We start from the raw sequence: 22,298 nt of genomic DNA, 5'->3' as shown, positions 1-22,298 counted from the left end.
AGTGCTTGGTCAAAAGGCAAGGTCTTTTGCCTTTTCTCATTGCCAACCCTCCTGGGGTATTTCTTACATAGAGACTCAATATATTTCCTCAAACTTGACGTCCCATTCAAATTGGGGTCTGCGGCATAAGTAATAGAGCAATACTTGCACCTAACTCTCTTTTTACATATCAAAGATTTGTTCCCATCTTTCTTCACACTCTCAACCACTTCATCATATTTTTCAAAGTGATCCTATACCTCTGATTTTTCTCTTAATGATTTTCTAGTCTCGGAATGACGTAATGGTGGAAGACCACTCAGTTGAGGAGGTGTTTGGGCTTGAGGTTGGGTTACTGGTAGGCTAAGTGATGGTGATAATGCGGATGCGGAAGAATATCGTACTTCATTACTATTACTAGGCAATTGCTCAAATTGGTCCATCCCTCCTTTAATAAGAACCTAATATCAAAACAAAACCATATACTAATTTAATAAAAATCATAACCTAATTTAACAATCCAAAAAACCAAAAATTAGATTTAGAACACAAATATATTAATTTACACAACCTACTTTCGAAAAAACAAATTGTATAAAAACAAAAACCAAACTGACATAAACAAATTTCAATTTCAATTCATCAAAAACCAAAAAACATAATTTAGTATCAAACAAATTCAAATCATCATCAATTAATCAACACCATTGTATAAAAAAATTTATTAAAATAGATTTCATTATCGAAAAAATTCAAATCATCATTAATTAATCAACATCATTATATAAAGAAATCTGTTTTCTTATCAAACAAATTCAAATCATCATCAAACGTCAATTAATCAACATCATTATATAAAGAAAGCTGTTAAAACAGATTTCATTATCAAACAAATTCAAATAATCAATGTTCCCATCAAATCATCATCAATTCATTCGTCAGTAATCATCCATTCAAATAACTAATTCTCAATATATCAATTCATCATCATCATCATTTTTTGCCATCTTATTTCATCATGATAAAACATATTTGCTTGTAGACTCAATTCAAATCATCAACAGCAACAACACGAACATGCCAATCAATTGCAAAAAAAAAAAAACAAAAACAAAAACAAAAAAACAAAAAAAAATCAAATGAAATCAAAGGGATAAGAATATATACATTCGCGAACAGCAACACAAACAGTTGCAAGCTTATTCCAACAATTCGAAGCCCCTGTCACAAATGGAATAGATATTAGAATCAACATGCCTGAATTGATACCGTAACCCAAAACCCATAACTAAAAGCCTAAATTGAAACATGTCATTCAATTCAAACCCCTAATTGTAAACCCTAATTGAAACCCCCAATTTGAAATAATTAAAACAAACTAAAAATCTAATAATATTTTCTCATCCAGACTATCGAAGACGAAAATGATGATTACCAGAGAGAAACCAACGAAGATGAAGATGGGAGATGGATGAGTTTCAAAGGAGAAATCGCGATTTGACGGCTAATAGTAGAAATCGGGTTAGAGAAATATTCTAGTTCAAAAAAAGGAGAAGAAGGGGAGGAAGAAGTTCTTACCTGAGCCTGAGCTGTGTCGTCGTTGTCGGCAAAGGAGCAGCGATGGAGAATGGGCTGCGTTGTCAGCGTCGCTCACTGTGTTGTGTTTCGTATTGAAGACAAAAAGGAAGATGAAGAGAAGAGGCAGGCAGAGAGAGAAATGAGAAAAACAAAAACAAAAAAACCTAAGTCGATCGACTAAGGCTCAGTTGCTGCACTCTTAGGGGGGAATTATTACATGCGGCTAGTTCTATTGTAACACAATAGAATTGGCCGAAATAATATATTAATATTTATTATATAATATATATAATAAAATAAAATATATTTTAAATATAGTAACCGGTTCGGTTTGGTTTGGATCGATATTATGACTTGTGAAATTGGGGCCAGGACCAGTTGAAATTGGTCTAGTTTGATTTAGTTGCAGTTTGTTGACTTTTTAGTCAACTCAGTTTTTTACGGTTTTTTTTCATTCTGTTTAGCTCGGTTTTCTATTTTTGCGATCTCGATACCCACCCCTATTTGTACCCACCCCTATTTGTAATGCTAAAGGGCACCATTTCTCTGGGGTTAACCATGTGATGCCCCACTCCCCAAGGTTTAATCGAGACTCACACCTCAAAAGGGCATGTCATGACAATCATAATAGGGTTGAGGTTGGAAGCTCGAGCCATGTACCCGAAGAAAAGAGTTCCAATCCGGTTCAAGGGGAAATGAGATTTGATGATATAGCTCTCCCTCGTGAAATGAAGCTTATAAATGCGGATAACCCAGCTTTTGAGTTCATTTCTTCAGGTGAAGAGGAAAACATTCTTCCTGAGAGCGCTAACTCCAACATGAGTGACAGTGGGTCAGATCTCCTAGCTGAAGAATCTAAATTTCAACAAGTTTAGAATGGCCCAGCTGATGATCAATTCCTTGAAGGTGTACAACCCATAGTAGTTGTGCAACCCCTTCAAAATTTGGTATATGTTGCGAATTTTGTTTGTCAGATTCTTGGGAATGGAGTGAACCAGAGTAAGAGGGAGTTTATTAGTAGAGAAATTGAAGGCACTTGCTCAACCTCATATACACTATTTCTCAATCAACAAGGCCCTTCGAATTTTCGGGTCAACGGTTGACATTCTTAGGTGTGGTGAAGCTGCATTTAACGATTTGCCCAGTTTGTGGACTGGATTTTTAAGCTTGCCATACGACATTCCAAGAGCAACGCTTACATTAAAGCATTAGGAGATGTAAATGTTGATCTGATTCATGATTTGATCTGTTAACATGAGGAATGTTTAACCACCAAATAGGCTTTTGACACACAACTCACAGAGGTTGTTAAAGAGATTGATGACTTGGATGTCAAGGAAGCTACTATCAGGGAAGCAAAAGAGAGAGTTCACCAGATGTGGGAAGAGCACGAAGCTAAAAAGACTTCCCTTAATATGCAAAAGATGAACATGGAGATTTCTTTGGAGCATCAAAATGAATGAGCAGCACAGCTTCAACAATCGAGAATTGATGCTAAAAAAAGATCTACTTCCCCTTATTGGAAGCACCCAATAGTCAATGAAGGCACAAGAGCAAGAGATTTACCAACTGATTAATGCCTTGTTTTATTCATGTAGCGAGCTCTGACAAATGAGCTTGTTTCTCTTTCTTTTTTTAGTATTTCATTTTTTAATAAATGTTCTTGTAATGTGGTTCATCCACCAAGAACTCATAGGTAGGCTTTTGTTATAGTATTCCTTGCTTTTGTAATGTAGTTCGTCCACCAAGAACAATTTGTTTTTAGAATAAACATTTGGTAAGATTTTGCTTTCCTATTTCATAGTTTATACTTATATGATGTTGGAGTTCTTGCACCATATATAGCAGTTTAACCACATGCTAACACCACTAGTGAAAAAAAAAAATTTTAAATTTGTGATAATATACTGTAACATCCCGACCCAAATTTAAGTATTAGTTTAATTTATTTAATTTAATAAATTGTGAAATTACAATTTTGCCCTGGGGATATGGTCATTTTGGTCACTTTTTAATCAGGAATGATTATGGGGAAATGAATGGCACCATGACGTAGATCGTGTCTAGATGAGTCCATAGACACGTAGTGGGCTCAAATCAGAGTTGTAACGAAAAAATTACGATCAAAGGAAGCTTAGTTGCAAAACCGTAAATATTTCAAAAAAGGTTTTTAAAAATAAAAAACTCTCTCTCTCTCTCTCTCTCTCTCTCTCTCTCTCTCTCTCTCTCCCTCTCCCTCTCCCATGTGCAAACAGAGCCAACTAAGTTTTTGTAGCCAGTGGTTTTTAGACCACCGCTGCCACCACAAGCCACTCCCGCCACAAGCCCCACCCTCACCGCCGCCATCTGCTGCTGGATCGCTGAAAAGAAAAAAATAGGGTCGGTTTTTGCTTAAAGTTTCGGGAGCTCGTCCTGGTAATTACGGCCACCAATTTCTTCGATCTAGGCATGCTTTTTCATCCTCTCAATGTGTTCTAGCTGATAGTTGGGTTGAATAGGATCGATTTCTGCGTTTTGAAACTAAATTTTGGCCGGTTTCAACTCATAATTCCGGCTATTTCTGGTCACTTTTTGGCCATAATCCAAGAACAAAAGTTGCTCTACTCATTGTCCTGATCATGTAGGTATAGCGATTTGGAGATTTTTCGATCGCTGGAATTACTTTAGGGACCCAAGCACTACCAATTGGTGTGGCCGCCCGTGGGCACTATTTGGGTGTCCCTCTTGATTCTAAAATGATCCCCATGTCATCCCTAGCACGACGATATGCTCGGATTTGAATTTAGTTACTGTTTGACTATCGATCATATATGCATATTAGGCGTTATCCGTGTTTGATATGTTCAAACCGTTGGATCGACTCCAATTTCAAATATGTTGATCTACACACCTCTAGGATCGTGTAGGAATTCGCGGATCATGAATTGGAGTCCGTCCGATAGTGCAATCGCGAGTGATCCGACCGTTCGATTCGAACCAAACTTGCAAGACATGTTTAATAAACCTTGTTGAACCCATAGGAACTTTTGGATCGAAAATTAGAGATCATGGGCCCCTCAGGCCCGGTTGACCGATTAGGGCAGTTTGACCCCTCGGTTGACCTTGTGTCTTCTGAGGTAGTTTCACCCTTCAAGGAGTACTAGAACGACCTTATTAACGAGTCTTGACTGTTATTTCATTTATGTTGATTATGTTGGGCTTACGAGATTGTTTTATAGTATCGTATAGAATTCTTGGATATTAGTTTGATAATTGAAGTTATGGAATGGATGAGCATGGGATACTTGATCGATAGGGTGTGAAAGTGAGTCTTGGGTCTCGGCTATGATTATTAGTAGACAAGTGGACGTTTGTTTTTAAGCGTGCTTCATTCTTTTAATAAGGAATTTCTTGCATAATGAGTTTGGATTGAAAATTATTCAATATGGGTTAATGAGGATATGGGATCTCTAAAGGTTATTAATTGTCATAAATTAATAATAATATTATTATTATTAAAGTATATGGATTGGGTGATATCGGGTTATCTACGAAAATCTATTGTTTTAATTGTGGAATACAGTATTTTATGGAAATTAAGTGTAAATAAGTTTTTATTACTATTTGAATTATTATTGGGTCTTTATGGAATATACACTTGAGAGTTTATTTCCTATACTATGAATAAATATTTGGGAAAAATTGAAGTAAGGAAGGAAATATTATTTTTAGAATATTTATATAAGGGTTATAAACCTCACCATCATATGTATCTTCCCTAGTCACTATACCCACACGTGGCACTGGATTTTCCAGCGTGTGGTTCAGTCATAGGCGCATGAGTATTGAGGATTCTACTATGAGTGCTGGTGAGCCCAGTACCCCAGTTGGACGGCTCGTCCCTGCCACATGGTTGTTGAGGATTCCTCCATATGGTTCAGTCAAACGATCCCCGTGTTGGATTGTTTTCCCCAGTACATAATGTGTATTATCATATGTACCTCCCATTGGATACTGATACTTGGAAACAATGGATATGGATACTTGGATACATGGATATGGATACTTGGATATGATCGGAACCCGGGCACCCTTGACAGAGTGTTTCGTAGACCCTTGGTGGGGTAGTCTGCGCGCGTAGGACTTGTCACAAGCCCACGAGTATTGAGGATTCTGCTGTGTATGCTGGTGAGCCCAGTCCCCGGATTGGACGGCTCGTCCTTGGCCACATGGTTGTTGAGGATTCCTCCGTGTGGTTCAGTCAAATGATCCCCGTGTTGGATTGTTTTCCCCAGTACATGATGCGCATTATCATATGTACCTCCCCTTGGATACTAATACTTGGAAACATTTGATATGGATACTTGGATACATGAAAATTGATACTTAGATATGATCGGAACCCGGGCACCCTTGATGGGATGTTTCGTAGACCCTTGGCAAGGTAGTCCGCGCACGTAGGACTTGTCACAAGCGCATGAGTATTGAGGATTCTGCTGTGCTTGCTGGTTACCCCAGTCCCCCGGATGGACGACTCATCCCTGGCCACATGGTTGTTAAGGATTCCTCCATATAGTCTAGTCAAACAATCCCTTGATTGGATTGTTTCCCCCTGGTACATGATAATGGTGTGAGATGTGTGTGTGTGTATGTGTGTGTGTGTGTGTATCTATGTGGATTCGTTTCCGGGTTGAGATTCCTGAATTTGTGCTTCGTGAGTACCCTGCACAAGTATGAATGTTTAAATCATGGATTGGGAAGTGTTGTTCGGCAACATACGCCTTGGATAGGGTATGGTTGCGGGGAAAGAACTGAAAATAGGAAAGGAACTCATAAAGTGTGCAAGGATTGCCTTGTCGAATGTCATGTTGTAATAAATCAAAATCTAATTGTTGGCATTACTTTAAATAATAGTATATTATCTGAATTTTGATTGTTGATTGAAGAACTACGTGTGTCTTGATCCCTCAGTAAGGGTAGCCGCGAACTAAAGTTTATTTCTGGAACTTTAATTTGGTCACCTGGATCTAGTCTTACTTCTTTTGTTTTTTATGAGTTTGGTTTTGACTTTGTCGGTGGTCCTAAAGCTCGATTGAAACCGAGGCATGATTAAAGGATTATTCATATTCCTGTTTGACTAAGTGTGTGTTGTTGAAATGTGTTTGTGGTTAAGACGGGTAGGAAACCCGTCTGGATTGAAGTACGATTTGGGCCCGAGTCTTTAAGCTACTTGCCATTGTGTTTGAGTCGTCAACATCACACAGGGAAAATTGGGAAGTTATTTTATGTTGATTACAATGGGTATTCGTAAATTTTTGGGTTTATTAATTACTTTGTTAGTGTATTATATTGACTTAAGAGCATTGCTGGTGGTTCTGCTTTGGAAGGTTAGAGGCCTATTTTGTAAATTGAAACTCTTTAAATTGCTCTAATGTCGCCCATGTAGGGTTTGATTGTAAGGTCGTAGGCCACTAGTGTTAATTGCATGTTGTTATCTTGTGCACGTTGCCTGTTAAGATGTATAAATATCTTTTTTACTAGTTTAAAATTTTGGGAATGTCCGTTTTTCAGGGGAGAGTCTGCCAAAATTTCGGCATAAAGTTGTTTCTTTAGTAAGTGGGCCCGACATCAAGTTGATACCGAAATTACCATAGGATTTGTCCCGTGTTCCGAGGAGTTCGGGGCAGGTCCTGTCATATAAGGCTTGCACCTAGCTTTTGAGCTAGCTTGCCTACGTAGCATGTTAAGGGATCAAGCCAAACTTAGTTCACTCTCCTTGAATTGAGGTAATGAAGGGGGATTTTGGGACTTGTGACTAAATCTAGCTTTTTAAGGACTATACGGCCTACGTACCCATTTTGAGAGGGATCAAGTCGACCGTAGCTCTTTTGCTTGGGCTGCACTTTCAGGTTTTCAGCCCACATAACTTTTTTTATATAAAAAGTTCTTGACGAATTTCCCATTCACACAAGGATATATGCTTTTGCCTTTAGAGTTTGACAACTCATAGGCACCGTTGAAGAAAACCTTAGTAATGATGTAGGGCCTCTCCTACTTAGGTTTAAACTTACCATGCATTTTCCTATAATGACAAAGGGTCTTCGAACAGTTAAAACCAAATCTCCAATTGAGAAATATCTGAACTTAACTTTTCTGTTGAATACCCCTGCAACCTGAGCTTGATAACCCTTTGGGAATGGGATGGCGTCAAAGTGAGAAGGGAAGGGCTTTCGATATCCAAGAATATGAGGTGCTACGAACATTTGGAACTCACGAATCCCCTAAGCAATCAATGCATTTATGTCATGTGGGGAAATTGCGCTCCTAGAGCCCTCACCTTTTTCTTCTTTTCTTTCCTGTTTGTGAGTCATGAATTCATTTGCTTTGCCTTTGTCTTGCTCACCCATGGTGACTTTTCCTTCTCTGCGTCTTTCTCTGCTAACTTCTGCTATATTTCCCATTGTAGGTCTTGCATCATTTATTGGATTAAGGGTAATTGATCCTCAGTATTAGAAGTACCAATTATCATGACTTGCATGCTTTCTACTCCCACAATAAGTTTGGCCCCTTGGGATGTTATGTAATCATTCTCTTGAGTTTGAGATACGGGATCATCATAAAGAGGATTCCATATCAAATATTTTTCCATGCGGGTTGAGTTTAGAGCGGATAGCTCTAGAATAATCATCCCCAGAATGTCTCAAGATTTGGAACAGGTCAATGGACCCATGTAGGACCTCGACTGGTCTTGAGGAGTGCCCCTTGTGATATAGGAATTTAATTCCTTAAAGTATCAGTTGTCTTAAGCTCTTACACGAGCTTCCTTTATGGATGAGGTATGTTCACCACATTCCTTTTCATGATGATGGCTTTTCTTTTACCCTTGGAAGAACACAGGTAAACTCTTGTGATGGGGATTCCACAACATGGGCTCAAGGGCTTGATGGAGGTTTGGACCCTTGGACCTTAGCGTTCTCCTCAAAAGGACTTTCTTCACTAGTTTTATTGGTGGAAGTCATCAGGACTGAATCTGTAGGATACATGTTGATCGGGATTGATCCAATAATGATTTGGACAAATAGGGTAGTATTACTCCTCTGGGGAGTAGGCACAGTCAAGGTGCTTGAGGTGTTCTCGCTTACGATCACCATTGGGTTTGTTCCAGAAAGCTAGGATAAAATTGCCTCAATAGACTGCTTCTTTTCTTCTTTCTTCCTCACATTGCCTCACTTGTGGTGCCATAGTTTGTTCGGGTTTTGATAACCTGTGGCAAACACAAATTAATAAAAACATTAGTCACCTTATGATTGGAGATGAAAAAGTAAATGGATCCCACTGGGCATGCTAGAAATTATGTTGAAGAAAAATGTGAACCTCCCAACATAATTTCACCATCACTTTTTAAATAATTGGGTTTTATTATTTTATGTTCGACCCATTTGAGACACGGTATCTCTTAATTACAATCCCTTGCTTCAAGGGAATACCCTTTGATTCCATCATAAAGAAATAGAACATGTGTGTTTCATTTTGCGGCTGCTCCCAAGTCCAACCTCAGGGTGCCTACGTATCCCTCACAGGAATCAAGCCACTCGTAGTTCAAGAAATTGCAATGAATAAATGACTCATTGTAGGGAAAATTTAATTTAAATTGTATTGATGAGTGTTTGAATGAATTTAGCTGAATAAACCAAGTATTCAACATGGAATTGTGTTTGGATTTAAGATTTGGGTGGTTGCATCTAGATTGAGTCTCTAGATTGCCAACATACCCTTTCGAAGGGATCAAACCAGCGTAGTTCAGAAATTTGGAAATTAATGAGTAAGTGTGGCCCACTAATTTAGAATTTGTGTCTTTGAAACAATTTGGAGATTTTAAGATTTTCATAGGTAGATGACCCATGGGAAAAAATTGGATGGTTTTGTACCATTTTTCTTATTGTCAATGTCCAAGGAAAATAATGAGCAATTTTGATGAACCCACTAATTTCCTACAATTGACATTTGCATTTGGACCCAAATATAACTTTAAGGATTTTAAAATTGATCCATTAACCATATAATAGGCAATGTGGGTCTTTGTAAATTTAATGAGTGTTTATTTGGATCACTCATTAAATATTTTGGGCTTTTGAGAATTAATAGGCATCCAACAATTTGTTTTATGTGCCTAACATTTTTTATCAGTTTGCCTGTGACTGGTCATCAGCATGAAGCTCATCCCTTTTTGGTAAACCAGTCACAATTGAATTAGGACTACAGGTGTTGAAGCCGGGAAGGAATTCTAGTGTTGATTGACTTAGAAAACAATTACTCCACCACCAAGAATCCCTCCTTTATTTAGAACAAATCCCCATACCAATTTTCCTTTGCTTCACTATCAGACCTTCTTAGAGAGCAATCTTTGTCTTCACAACAAAAGGTATGCATGACCTTTCTCTTTGTCAGGCCACACAACCAAGAGTTTCATAGAGTAGCATCTTTTTTTTTCTTTCAGTTAAAGTAGACAACAACTTTAATTGAAAACCAGCCTAGGGTCCCAAGAGGCGCATGCCTATTCTTTTTCTTTCTTTTTGCTGACTTCTTTTTTTTTTTTTTTTTTCTGTCTATATACAAATAAACATAACACAAAGCCATCCTCCAAATAGGGCTATATAAAGGCAACTTTTCCTTTGTTTTGTCTATTTGCACACAAACACAATATGAGGAATTCAAGCAAGAGTGACTGTGCAACGTAACCTCCTCCTTTAAACTTTCTTTCTCTTTTTTTTATTTGCTGACTTATCCTCTTCTTCTTGTTCTATCTGTATGCAAATACAATACAAAGCAACCTTCCCAACACCATATTTTCTTCTTTGTTATTTGCAACAACTAATTTCTTTTTTTTCTTTGCTTTTGATGCAGCATACTCAAATTGAGAAGAGAATGGCCTCTGCAATTTGCTCAGACATGGAAGAAACTAGTGGGGTTTTTAACAGAGAGGGAGAGAGTTGGTCAAAGAGTTTCAAGAGGTATAAACCCATTTGGCATTTGTCGTGAGATTAAACTCCTATGTTTTCGTTTTTGTCATCAACTCCTTTACTGCAACTTGTGGTAGAGAACTAACTTCCCATTTTTTATTTGCAGCTACAGAGAAGGAATTGGTGTGATTTCCTTAACCAAGGGTAGAACACGTTCCTGTTTTTCTGCACATTTTGGAATTAACTCCCAAAACATCAATTTTTTTGTTTTCCCATAGATTTTCTTTTGCTCGGCAGAGATTTATTGAACTGGAATCATCACACGGATTTGCTATCCATATATGTGATTTAAGGGCACCCAACATGGATTTATCATCCAAGAAATTGATTCAAGGGTTGCCACCCAACATGGATTTATCATCCAAGAATTTGACACAAGGGTTGCCACCACACATAAATTAATGGAGATGACAATATGCCTGTGACAATTTTTTTTGTCTCTATGCTCTAACTATTTTTCCACCAGCATTTTTTTCTTCTTTCTCCTCTCCTTTTTTTTTCTTTGCTGCTATGCTTTTTATAGGTCATATGTGAGAGATCTCTTTAGTGTAGGATGCTTCATTCAAATATTGAATAATCATCTCCACAAAAACAGAAGCCACCAACCTCGTTTGAGAGTTTTCATTGGTTGGTCAAACTCCCCTATTTTTTGAACTCTTTTCCTATACATGGTTTACCAAGTTGTGCTTTATCTCTACCTTCAATTTGAGGCTTGCTGGACGTGGCACATAACCAAAGCCAATTTGATTTTTTTGTCGTTTCAATGCACTTGGGTATCAAACCCACTCAAAGTTGTGGGACTTATCCAATCCCATGTTTGAATTTATTTTTTTCAACATTTACAAAGCACGTAATCAGCTTCATTTGGTGTCAGGCATCGTAGGTATGGCAAAGAAAAACCTCTTTTATACAACTTCTTATTGATGATCAAATATCGGGATGACCTACACCATACACGCTGAGCTTCTGCTTTGTCTTCAGGTAGGACTCCATGAGCTAGATAATCACATATTGGATCCATCTAAGTTGGCTCGGAACTAATAGGGAAAACTTCCACGGAATATTCCTCTATGCTAACTAATAATTCCACCGGGATAGATCTTCCAAGGTCAATATAGAAAGAAGACGCCAATTGAACAAGGGAGTCAACCTTCGTATTCTTAATCTGGTGAATTTGAATGATTTCATAACCAATAAAATCATCCAACAACTTCTTGACCTTGGCTAGGTAGGCACTCATGCTTCCATCTTGAGCTTGGTATTCTTCAGTGACATGGTTTACCACCAATTGGGAGTCCCTGAAAATGCAAAGTTGTTTAACACTGAGCTCGGAGGCTATGCATAGTTCTGCAAGGAGTGCTTCATACTTAGCTTTATTATTCGAGGCCTTGAACCCAAACCGTAAGGCATAATGGGTCATCGTCTTCAGGTGAGGTTAATACTAACCTCGCCCCACTTGTTGATTTGAAGCACCATCAACACGTAGAATCCAAAGTGGAAGGTTAGGTCGTATCTTCTTCTCCGTGCTCACCATAGGCCGATTAGTCAGCAATGGTGGTGGCTCTACATTGGTGAACTCAGAAAGAAAATAAGACACAACTTGAGCCTTGATTGCTTCTCGTGAGTGGTATATGCTATCAAATTCACCAAGTTCAATTGACCATTTGATGAGCCGACCTGAGGTCTTGGGATTTTTCAAGACTTGCCTCAATAGGTGGTTGCCCAGCACAATGATGGTATAAGACTGGAAGTAAGGTCTCAACTTCCAAGCTGAAATAACAAGGGCGATGGATAACTTCTGGATCTCAGGGTACCTCATTTCGGCATCTTGGAGAGCTGAGCTTACGTAATACATGGGGTTTAGACCCTTGCCTACCTCTCTAATGAGCACCGAGCTTAATGTCGTGGAAGACACAGATAGGTACAATTACAGATCTCCACTATATTCAGGCTTAGACAAAAGAGGTGGTTTTCCCATGTACTCCTTCAACTCTTGAAAAGCACGCTCACACTCAGGGGTCCAATCAATAAGTTTCGTCTTCCCCTTTATAACTTGGAAGAATGGTTGACAATGGTATGTAGTTCGGGATATGAATCGATTTAGTGCTGCCATACGACCTGTTAGGCTTTGTACTTTTTTCAAGGTCCTAGGTGACTTCATGTTAAGCAGAGCTTGGATATTTTTTGGCTTCGCCTCGATGCCACACTAGCTGACCATGAACCCGAGGAATTTTCCCAAGCTAACCCCAAAGGCGTACTTGGCTGGATTAAGCCTCATCTTATACCACTTTAATACCTTGAAAGTTTCTGTTAGGTCTTGAATGTGATGATCAACCATGACACTCTTGACTAGCATGTCATCGACATAGACCTACATATTCTTTCATATCTAGTTGGCAAACATCTAATTGACAAGTGGCTGGTATGTTGCACTTGCGTTTTTGGGCCTGAATGGCATGACCTTGTAACTATAAAGACCTCGGTCTGTGATGAACAAGGTGTGCTCCTGATCTGGTGGGTACCTCAAAATATGGTTGTATCCCGAGTATGCATCCATGAAATTAAGGAGCTCGTAGCCCCCGGTCGAATCGACGAGCTGATCAATATGGGATAACATGAAGCTATCTTTAGGACACGCCTTCTTCAGGTTAGTGAAGACAACACACATTCGCTATTTTACAAGTGTCTTGCTCACCATGACCATGTTGGCCAACCAGCTTGGATAGTTAACCTCACGAATGAAACCAATCTTCGTGAGCTTGTTCACTTCTTCTTTCATGGCAGCGTCCCGTTCTACATTGTAAGCTCGACTTTTCTGGCATACTAGCTTGAAGGCAGGATCTATACTTTGATGATGTGATATGATCTCAAGATCTTTTCCCTGCATGCCTTCACACGACCATGCAAAGACCTCACCGTTCTCACGTAGGAGGTTTGTCAGGCCATCACGAATTTGAGGTGGTAATTGGGCGCCAATCTTGACAATCCGATCTGGGTGATTATCATCGATTTGCACTTTCTCTAAGTCCCCTCTTGGCATGGCTTGTTTTATACTTGCACCTTCTTGTGTGTCAAGCTCAACCGCATGGTCTATCCCATCTTGTTCGATGGCGTACATCTCCATCTTTTCCTTCCCTTTTTACGTGGACACCACAGCGTAGCACTCCGTAGGCTTTATTTTTTTTATTTTTTTTTAAATCACCCTTCACATATCCCACACCAGCTTTGGTTGGGAACTTCATCAAGAGCATGTGGCTGGTAATGAACCCTCAAAGAGAGCACAGGATTGGCCAACCTAAAATAACATTATAAGCAGAAGGGCATTCAACTATTAGAAAAGTTGTGTACACCGTTGTTCTTTAGGGTGCCATTCCAAGTGACAGAAATAGTGTGATGCTTCTAATGGAGTTGATCCTGTCCTTAGTGAATCCAAGCAAGGGAGTGACCACTGACTTGATCTCTTCTCGTGATATCTCCATTTGTTCGAAAGCCAATGTAAAAATGATACTGACTGAACTTCCTGTGTCAATAAAGACCCGTTTCACGCAACAATTTACGATCTCAGTTTGGATTATAAACGGGTTATCATGTGGGTGAACTACACCTCTTTCCTCCTCCTCTTAAAGGTGATCACCGAGTACCCGAGCTTGGGTGACTTTGGAGTACTGTAGCCTGGACCAATCAAGAGTAGGAGTGATTGCGGTTCGGTAACCACAAATTTTTACTCAAACCGCAAACCGACCGACTATTTGCAGTTTGGTGATTTTTGAAACCCCAAACCGATCTCGTTTTGCAGTTTACCGCATTGCGGTAAACCGCAAAATGTGGTCGGTTACCGCAAATTAGCGGTTTAAAACCGCAAGTTCTCAAGCATTCACAAAAATATAAATTCACACCCTAAATAAATAAATACACAACCTCAATTTCTCAAGCATATATAAATTCACAATCTCCTCAACTTCTCAAGCATTCACAACCTAAGAAAATTAAAGTTACAATTCCAAGCATTCCAATTCCAAATCCTTTAAAGTTACAAATCAAAAGGAAAATGCAAAGCAAAATGAATTAAAATTACAACCAAAAAGAAAATTCCAATTCAAAGTTAATTAAAGTTACAAACTAAAAGGAAAATGCAATGCACCAATGTTACAAACTAAAGTTACAAACTCAAGTGTTGGTGGTGAGTGGATTTGAAGAACCCAGTTGTGTTGTTTGAGCACCAATGTTGTCTACAAATAAAACAACAGAGTTTAGTACATTTTATTATAAGAAGAAGCATAAATAACATTAGCATAAATAAACTAATTACTTACAAGTTGTCATATGTTCCATTTCCTTGTAGAATTCAACCTCATCATCCGTGCGGCTATACTTTGCGATTTGCGGTAACCGCAAGTTTTGAAAATCAAATACCGCAAATGCGGTTCAGTTCTTAATACCGCAGATGCGATTCGGTTTACCGCGATTGCGGTTTCATTGCGGTAAATTGTCAGTTGGTTTTTTCGGTTTAAAATGCCACCCATAATCAAGAGTATCTCGAGTCCAACTTGGGTACGTCGTGCATATTATTTTCGTGCTTTGTTGGAATCCCCAGCTAGAGTTGCTCCACGTGAGATAACATTGATGTCTTTCAAAGCATGTGGTTGCTTGTCTGGTGTGTTGTCGTGCTGCCCTGCTTGCTTCTTTTCACCCACAAATCGGTTTAGACGACATCGCCTAATTAGTGCTTCAATCTCATCATGGAGTTCGTAACATTAATCCGTCGTATGACCGTTCTCGCAGTCATATCTACAATATTGATTTAGATCCTTTCACCCTTTGGAAAACCTCAAAGTTCGGGGTTTTAGCAACTTAGTTTGGATGTGGAAGAAGACCTCCTCTTGATTAGTATTCAACGAGGTGTAGTTGTCGAACTGCGTTTGAAATGGATTTTTATTCGATCTCGGTCTCTCCCGCCTCGCCTAGAAATCTCAAATCTTCTTTTCTTGTCGTGTGGCTTATCACGTACGTCATTTCAACCTTTTTTTGTTGTTTATCTCCTACACTAGGCTGCGATGGATCTTTCCTTTCTGGTGTGTCCTATGTCATCTCCTCAGTGATGGCATGATGATACGCCTCAGACACCAGGTCCTCATAACTCTTAGGTGGAAACTTGTTGAAATGGAGCACAAAATGTCCTCTTCGGAACCCAGCTAGAAGGGCATTATAGGCCATATCTTTGGAGCAATTAGGGATGCTAATTACTTCTTGATTGAAACGGTTGATGTACTCTCGCAACTTCTTCTTAGGGCCCTACCTGATGCTAATGAGGTACTTGGGTGGGTGCCTCTTCTTTGAGGCAAATAGAAATTGGTTCATGTGGCTCTATTTGAGCAAGTCAAATGAGTTGATGAAGTCAGGCTTTAAGGACTTGAACCAATCCTTAGCTAATCCTTTTAAGAGCAGAGGAAAAGCTAGACATTTCATGGCATCTCTGGCATCTTTCACATACATCAAGTAACATAAGTTGTTCAAGAAGTCCACCTAGTCGGTGGTCCCATCATAAAGTCGCATCTTGGGCTATTTGAAATCCTTTAGGAGCTTGAATTCAAGGATGTCTCTAGTGAATAGTAGGGTGTCAGTTGTCATGGCCACGTCGAAAGGTCCTGGACCTCGCTCACGCTCGAGGGTTATTAGGCGAACTTCTAGCTTTCGATCTATCTCATCTTGCATCCGCTTCATGGCTTCCAAAATTCTACTTTCTTCAGTATGCTCGTCTCCATTAGGGCGGACTTTGGATTGATCGACTTTCCGATCATGATCGACCTCACGATAGCGATTACGAGGTCGTACTTACTGAGCTTTCTTTTCCTCAAGCAAATCTCTTAGGTCAAGATATTTTAGCCAAATCCAAGCTTTTTAGTTTGTATCTAGGCAGCTACTCTCTAGCTTTCATCTATTCTTCCTTCCTTTATGGTACTTAAAGTCAAGTAAAGGTTGCTTTCTGTTGAGTTATATTCTTTCATATATGAGATTTAGTAGTAGAGCATGAGTTAACCAAACTAGTAATCTAATCAGTCATCTAATCTTAGGCTTTGTTGCTGTACTTATTCTAGCTTTCGGTTGGCATGCGAGAGAAACCAAAGAATGAGTCGTGAATGGTAGGCTCAAAAGTTTGCAGCTTCCCACAATTCTTTCCATAAGGAGATCGGGGATGGCTTTCACCCTCTTCATCGTCATGTCCCTCACGCTGAAGTTCGCCTTGGCGTTGGGGTCCACTGGACCACTGCATTGATAATCTTCATGTTCCTAACACCACTCTTCTAACCTTCGTTCTCTTCTTGTATGGGTCTTCTTGGTTTCCTCCATGACCTTCTTGTTATGATCACGGAGTTCATTAATGTCTTTCCTCATCTCCTTCAGGTAGGTCTCAATGTTAGTTAGGTGATTAGATTTCTTCCTTCATTTCCTCGGCGTAGCGAGGGTGACGGGTTAGTCAGGGCTAGAAGTTGATTCCCACAGACGACGCCAAACTATTGATGCCTAAAATTGGTTCAACAGAAGATGACATCTTCGAGATCGAGGTCGGATAATTCTTCCGGACTAGGTTAGCGTGACTAACCAAGTTGTCCTCCATAACTTGCAAAACAAAAGAGCTTCAGTGGATGACACCGATGTGGTGTCGGACCCTCCAATGCTTAAGTCAGTCAAGTGTTTGAGAGCAAAATTGCACAATGGGTTCTAGTGCTTAGAATTGCATACCTTTGACGAAAGGTGACCTCATCCTTTTATATCACCCCAGACGACCTAATCCCTCTCGGAGTGGAACTCTAGAACAACCTAGGCCTTCTCGAACTAGGACTCCGGAACAACCTAGGCCTTCTCAAACTAGGACTCCGGAACAACCTAGTCCTTCTCGGACTAGGACTCCTTTTAGATAGGCATCTCGGTGATATCGAAACATCCTAGCTTCTCAAAGACTAGAAGTCCTTTGAGTGAACACCATGCACACCAAGCCCAAGCTCATGGCCAATAGGCCCATAAGCCCCCTTGGGTCAAGGTGGAAAAATATATGGCGATCGAGCTCGGGCCCAACTCAACCACTAACACGTGCTCTGGCCTAGCTTGGCCTAGAGGTATTTTACCTCACAAAAAACTTTCAATTTCAAAAAAATCTTCAATCAAATAAAGCTTGGAATCCCATGCTGTTACCAAGGTCCAAGCCCTCAAATATTCTAGCTTTGTCACAACTAGAATTGGGTTTGGGTATGTCCGTCATCTCAAGCTTAAAATTGTAGAGTGACAAGGGAGAAGAATAGAGGGTGTGTCACAGGTGGGTGGGGTTTTTGGGTTAGGGTGCGGTAGAGGTGTCGGCATGCAGGATTGAAGAATTGAAGCTTGGAGAAGGTGACGACCCAGTTCCTGAAGTCGCCGGCTCCGATGAAGGCGTCGATTATGTTGTTGAGTTGTTGGGCTGAGGTGATCAGGGAAGGCAGTAACAGAGGTGGGGGATATTGGGTGGCTGAGATAGGTTGTGGTAGGAGGGATGGGGTTGAGATGGATGGGTGGGTGGAGGAAAAGGTGGGTTGTGGCAGTTGGCATGGTGGGCTTGTGGGGAAGAGGGTGTTTAGAAAAAAGAAATCATTTTTCATTTTTACAATTATAAATAACGTTTTATATATATATATATATATATCTTTTTTTAATTTTATGTATTTGACTATTATTTTATTCAAAATTACAAATTTACCCTTATTACTAACGGAAAAATAGATGAAATTTCAAAAAACTTAACAGCAAGTGCTAAATTGGCCAATTTAATTAATTCAGGTGTTAAATTGGCTAATTTTTTAGTTCGACGGGTTAAGTTCAAATGGATCCTAGTTCAAGGGGTGTGCGGCAATTTACTCTTAATATATTATTAAACCTTTTTAGTTTTTTGGCTAGTAAATAATATATTATTAAATCTCAACGGCGGATATCAGTTCCCTAAAAATCTAAATTTATTTACACCGGTCGGCCCTGGAAGAAGAAAAGAGGAGGAAGTAGAAGGTAGGGCGAGAAGCAAAATCTGAGTATGGAAGAATTTGAGAAGAAGGTCTCACTAAGAGACCCAATGGAAGAAGACGAAGAAGAAAGGGAGAAGGCAGGAAAGTGCTCGTCCAAAACCGTCGATTTACTGCGCGAGTTCCTCGGAATTCAGCAGCGGAGGGCGGAAGCATACGCGAAGTTGAAAAGAGGGTTTGGGGAGTATATGGTGTGTTCAGGGGCACATGGGGAGTTGGCCTACCAACAAGTTTGCAGTGAGGTGACGCTGGAATTCAACGAGTGCTCAAAGCATGTGCTTCGTATTGAATCGCTCTTTCTCAACGATCCCGATTATGGCCGAGTTGATTTGGCCCATCTCCTCAGAGCTGTCCAAACCCAGGAGAAGCAGAAATTGAATTTGGTATTTATTTCATCATGTATACTTTACATTTTTATGTAATTTAGTTTGGTTATTTAATCTGGTTATGAATGGATCATGGAATGGACGACCAAATTCATGTATACATTGCCAAGATTTTTGTTTTTTTTGGTGTTGTACTAAATAATGCTTGTGGAACAGCTAGAGAAAGAACCAATACCAACCTACACAAACATTAATATGCATATATTTTTGTAAATGATCATGGGTTCTGATTAATGGGTATGCTGTGCTCTTGGAAGCTTTGGTTGGTTTTTTTTAAGTGTTTTTTTTTTCTTTATTTCAGGTACATATTCTAAGCAATGTGTGTGGTTATTTTTGCTACCAGATTTTATTCCATTTTCTGCTGACATTAAGTATACCTTTGTTTGATTTGAAGACAGCTACAATTCAGGTGCTGAAGAAGGCTGGTAGACCCTCGGAGCGTCTGGTGAGTCATGAAAACTGCAGATTTAAGAAACCAATGGAGCATGAGTGTGTGCATCTCCATGAGATAACAGAAGCTGCTGGAACTGAAGAGGCAGAAGCAGATGCCCAGTATGATAATGATCTCAAGGAAGCCATTAGAGGGGTGCAGGATGCTGTGACCGCTATAAATGAGCATTTGGAAGAAGTCAGATATGAAATTGCTGCCCTTGAAGCTGAGTAAACTCACATGTTTCATTAGGTATGCATTTCTCGGTTTCGACAACTAAAACTGTGAACAAGGAATGCACAATGCTCAGATTTTTGCATAATGTTATCTTTAAATTTATACAGCATACACATGCTATGCATTTGAAATATGATGCAGCTTACTCTGGCTAGGAATGCAATGGAGGTTATAGAAGTTATAGAAGTTAGAAACATGTGTGGTATGTGGCATGAAAGTAAATAGATTGAAGTGGGCAATGTAATTACCCTACCCTGATTGAAATTGAAATATATATATATATATATATTTTTAAAGTGTTTAAAGTAATGAGAATAGATTGATCATTTTTGAGTTGTCTTCTTATTATAGATGTTTGCTCTATTCCTACAAACAATAATTGCAGGGATCATCAAATTTTGAGTGCCATTCTGAACCTGTGCTTTCTTTTGCCAAATATTGCAGGGATATCTTATGGGAAAAACCTTAGTGGTTCCTTGTGTTGTAGGAATAGAGCTATCTTAGCACAAAACACCAATGAACTTTGCAGTTGCATGTTCGCCGAATCCACTTTTCTCTCAGCTCGTAGGTAGATTTCTCATCCGAAAGTTCACAGGAAACAGTTCCATGGAATGGAATTGAAAGAGGGTGACATACGACGTGCCGTTGTTGGTCATGCTATTAGTATTTGTTGTTCAGTGTAGAAACAATCTAATTTCTTAACTTCCTTTCACAAGGATTGAATGTTTTCTTGGTTCACTGCTTAGCTAATTCATGCGTTCAGATGTGTTGCTCCTAATCTCATTAGTTGTTAGGACTTCATCGACTATATGAGAAAATTTTAAATATACTTGAGAATTGAAACAATTTTAATAAATAGATTTGAAATTCAAGGATCATAAGATAAAACAATTGTATTCTAATTTTCATTTTTTTATCTCATGTTCTCTCACTCTTTCTATTCTAATTTTCACCTGAAAAAAAAAAAAAAAAAAAAAACAAGAATTGAAGCAATGTGCCACATCATATAAACTTGAGAAATTTTATTACATTTGCTGTCACTTAAATTTTTATTATGAAAAAGTGCTTTGTTCTGACATGAAATGGCTATTGAACCTAAAAAATTAAATATTAAAATTATTTACTGAATATACATCCTTCCCAATCCAACGTTTTTATTGATGAAAAGTTGTTCCCCCCCGCCCCCTCCACTTTGAGTAGGGCTGGCTTAGAGGAGGATTGGCAATGGGTTGTGGGTTGTGAGTCGTGTCGTGTGGGTTCGTGTCATGTCATGATTATATACGTGTCAAATTCAAACCCGACCCGTTTAATGAATGTGTCATTTACAGGTTGACCCACTTATTTCCAGCACAGGTTTTGAGTATATGAAGATTGAGAAAAAGAAATTTAAAAAAAAATGAATAAAATGAAGAAAATGAAGAAACAAAGAAATGGGTTGGCAAGTTGGCAGGTCACATAAGTATTTTAGCGAGTTGGTAGGTTTCATAGGTATTTCAGCAGGTTGGTGAGTTGACCTGTTTAATAAACGGGTTATATAAGTATTTTAGAGGGTTGGCGGGTTGACCCAAAACTCACTCATTTATAAACGAGTCAGTGGCAGGTTGACTTGAAATCACCTAAAAATTTAATCGTGCGGGTTGACCAGTTAATTTTCCGTGTTGGTTTTGAATCGTGTATCAAGTCATCTCTCTCATGTACGAATTCGTATCAATGTCCTCTTTCTTTTGGTGCAAGATCCACTCATTGAAACTTACTGTACACGAAGACCAAGGCCAAAAGTTATGTTTTTCAGCAGTTTTTCACCAGTTCCGACCAATATCGGCCACTTTTGGGGTCGACCCACCCAGGTATTAAATTTGCTCCTCTCTTTGTGTTCTACCAGTTCATATGCGTTGATTATGTTGTTTTTGAGTTTTTAGAATTTGATGTACACACCCAACCACCCCTAGGTGTTACATGGGGCACACCCCTAGGTGGTACTCCTTTTGTCCTCAGGAGCTCAACTTTATATGTAGTGTTCCGAGATTTGGTCGTGTGACCATTGAACATGACTTACACGCCACCCAAATTTGCGATTCGTGGAATTCCGACCGTTGGATCGTTGCCCTTTTAACGAGGCAAACAACTTAACATCAATTTAATTCTGTTAATTCCCTTCAGTAATTTTTAAATTAAAATATATTAAAATACATATTTGACAAAAATAGTTTGCACGACTCTTCATCTTCTCCACCCTACTTAAAAAAGACTCATGTTAATTTTGGAGAAAATGCTAGGGAGACCAACTTTAGATACCAACTTGTGTACCATCTCTCTAATAGAAGTGGAGTTGTGTACCATCTCTCTAATAGAGTGTGGGACCCATTGTATTGGTGGGCTCCACCTCTATTAGAGAGATGGTACACAAGTTGGTATCTAAAGTTGGCCTCCCTAGCATAACCCTAATTTTGGTCATTATCTTTAGCCGGGCACAAAGAGCACTACTACAATCACTTCCACGAGCCCTCTTCGTATGGAAAGTAATCAATGTCTTCCTTTTTAACCCCATTGAACATCACCGCCGCCAATGACCCAAATATTCCTGCAAAAAACTATCAATCGCACACAAATTTTTTTTAAAAACCCTAGAAAACGCAAATCTGCT

General features: G+C 39.2%; 2 protein-coding genes across 2 annotated transcripts; one reads left to right on the top strand and one right to left on the bottom strand.

Moving 5' to 3' along the window:
- Positions 1 to 11,577: 11,577 nt before the first annotated feature.
- Positions 11,578 to 12,375, bottom strand: LOC148916803 (uncharacterized). Its single transcript, XM_089052292.1, has 2 exons — positions 12,003 to 12,375; positions 11,578 to 11,903 (listed from the first exon to the last, which is right to left on the bottom strand). The coding sequence occupies exons 1-2, from the start codon at positions 12,373 to 12,375 to the stop codon at positions 11,578 to 11,580; spliced, it is 699 nt and encodes a 232-aa protein (XP_088908418.1).
- Positions 12,376 to 18,518: 6,143 nt separating this feature from the next.
- On the top strand, positions 18,519 to 20,432 carry LOC103331067 (DNA repair REX1-B protein). Its single transcript, XM_008233681.3, has 3 exons — positions 18,519 to 18,984; positions 19,382 to 19,669; positions 20,099 to 20,432. Exons 1-2 carry the CDS (start codon positions 18,613 to 18,615, stop codon positions 19,649 to 19,651), a joined length of 642 nt encoding a protein of 213 aa, XP_008231903.1. The 5' UTR covers positions 18,519 to 18,612; the 3' UTR covers positions 19,652 to 19,669; positions 20,099 to 20,432.
- The last annotated feature ends 1,866 nt before the right edge of the window (positions 20,433 to 22,298 follow it).

Source organism: Prunus mume, linkage group LG5 (genome assembly GCF_029339155.1).
Source record: "Prunus mume cultivar Tortuosa linkage group LG5, ASM2933915v1, whole genome shotgun sequence".
NCBI lineage: Eukaryota > Viridiplantae > Streptophyta > Magnoliopsida > Rosales > Rosaceae > Prunus > Prunus mume.
The sequence above is the reverse complement of the archived record's forward strand: the minus strand, read 5'-3'. Positions and strand labels throughout refer to the sequence as shown.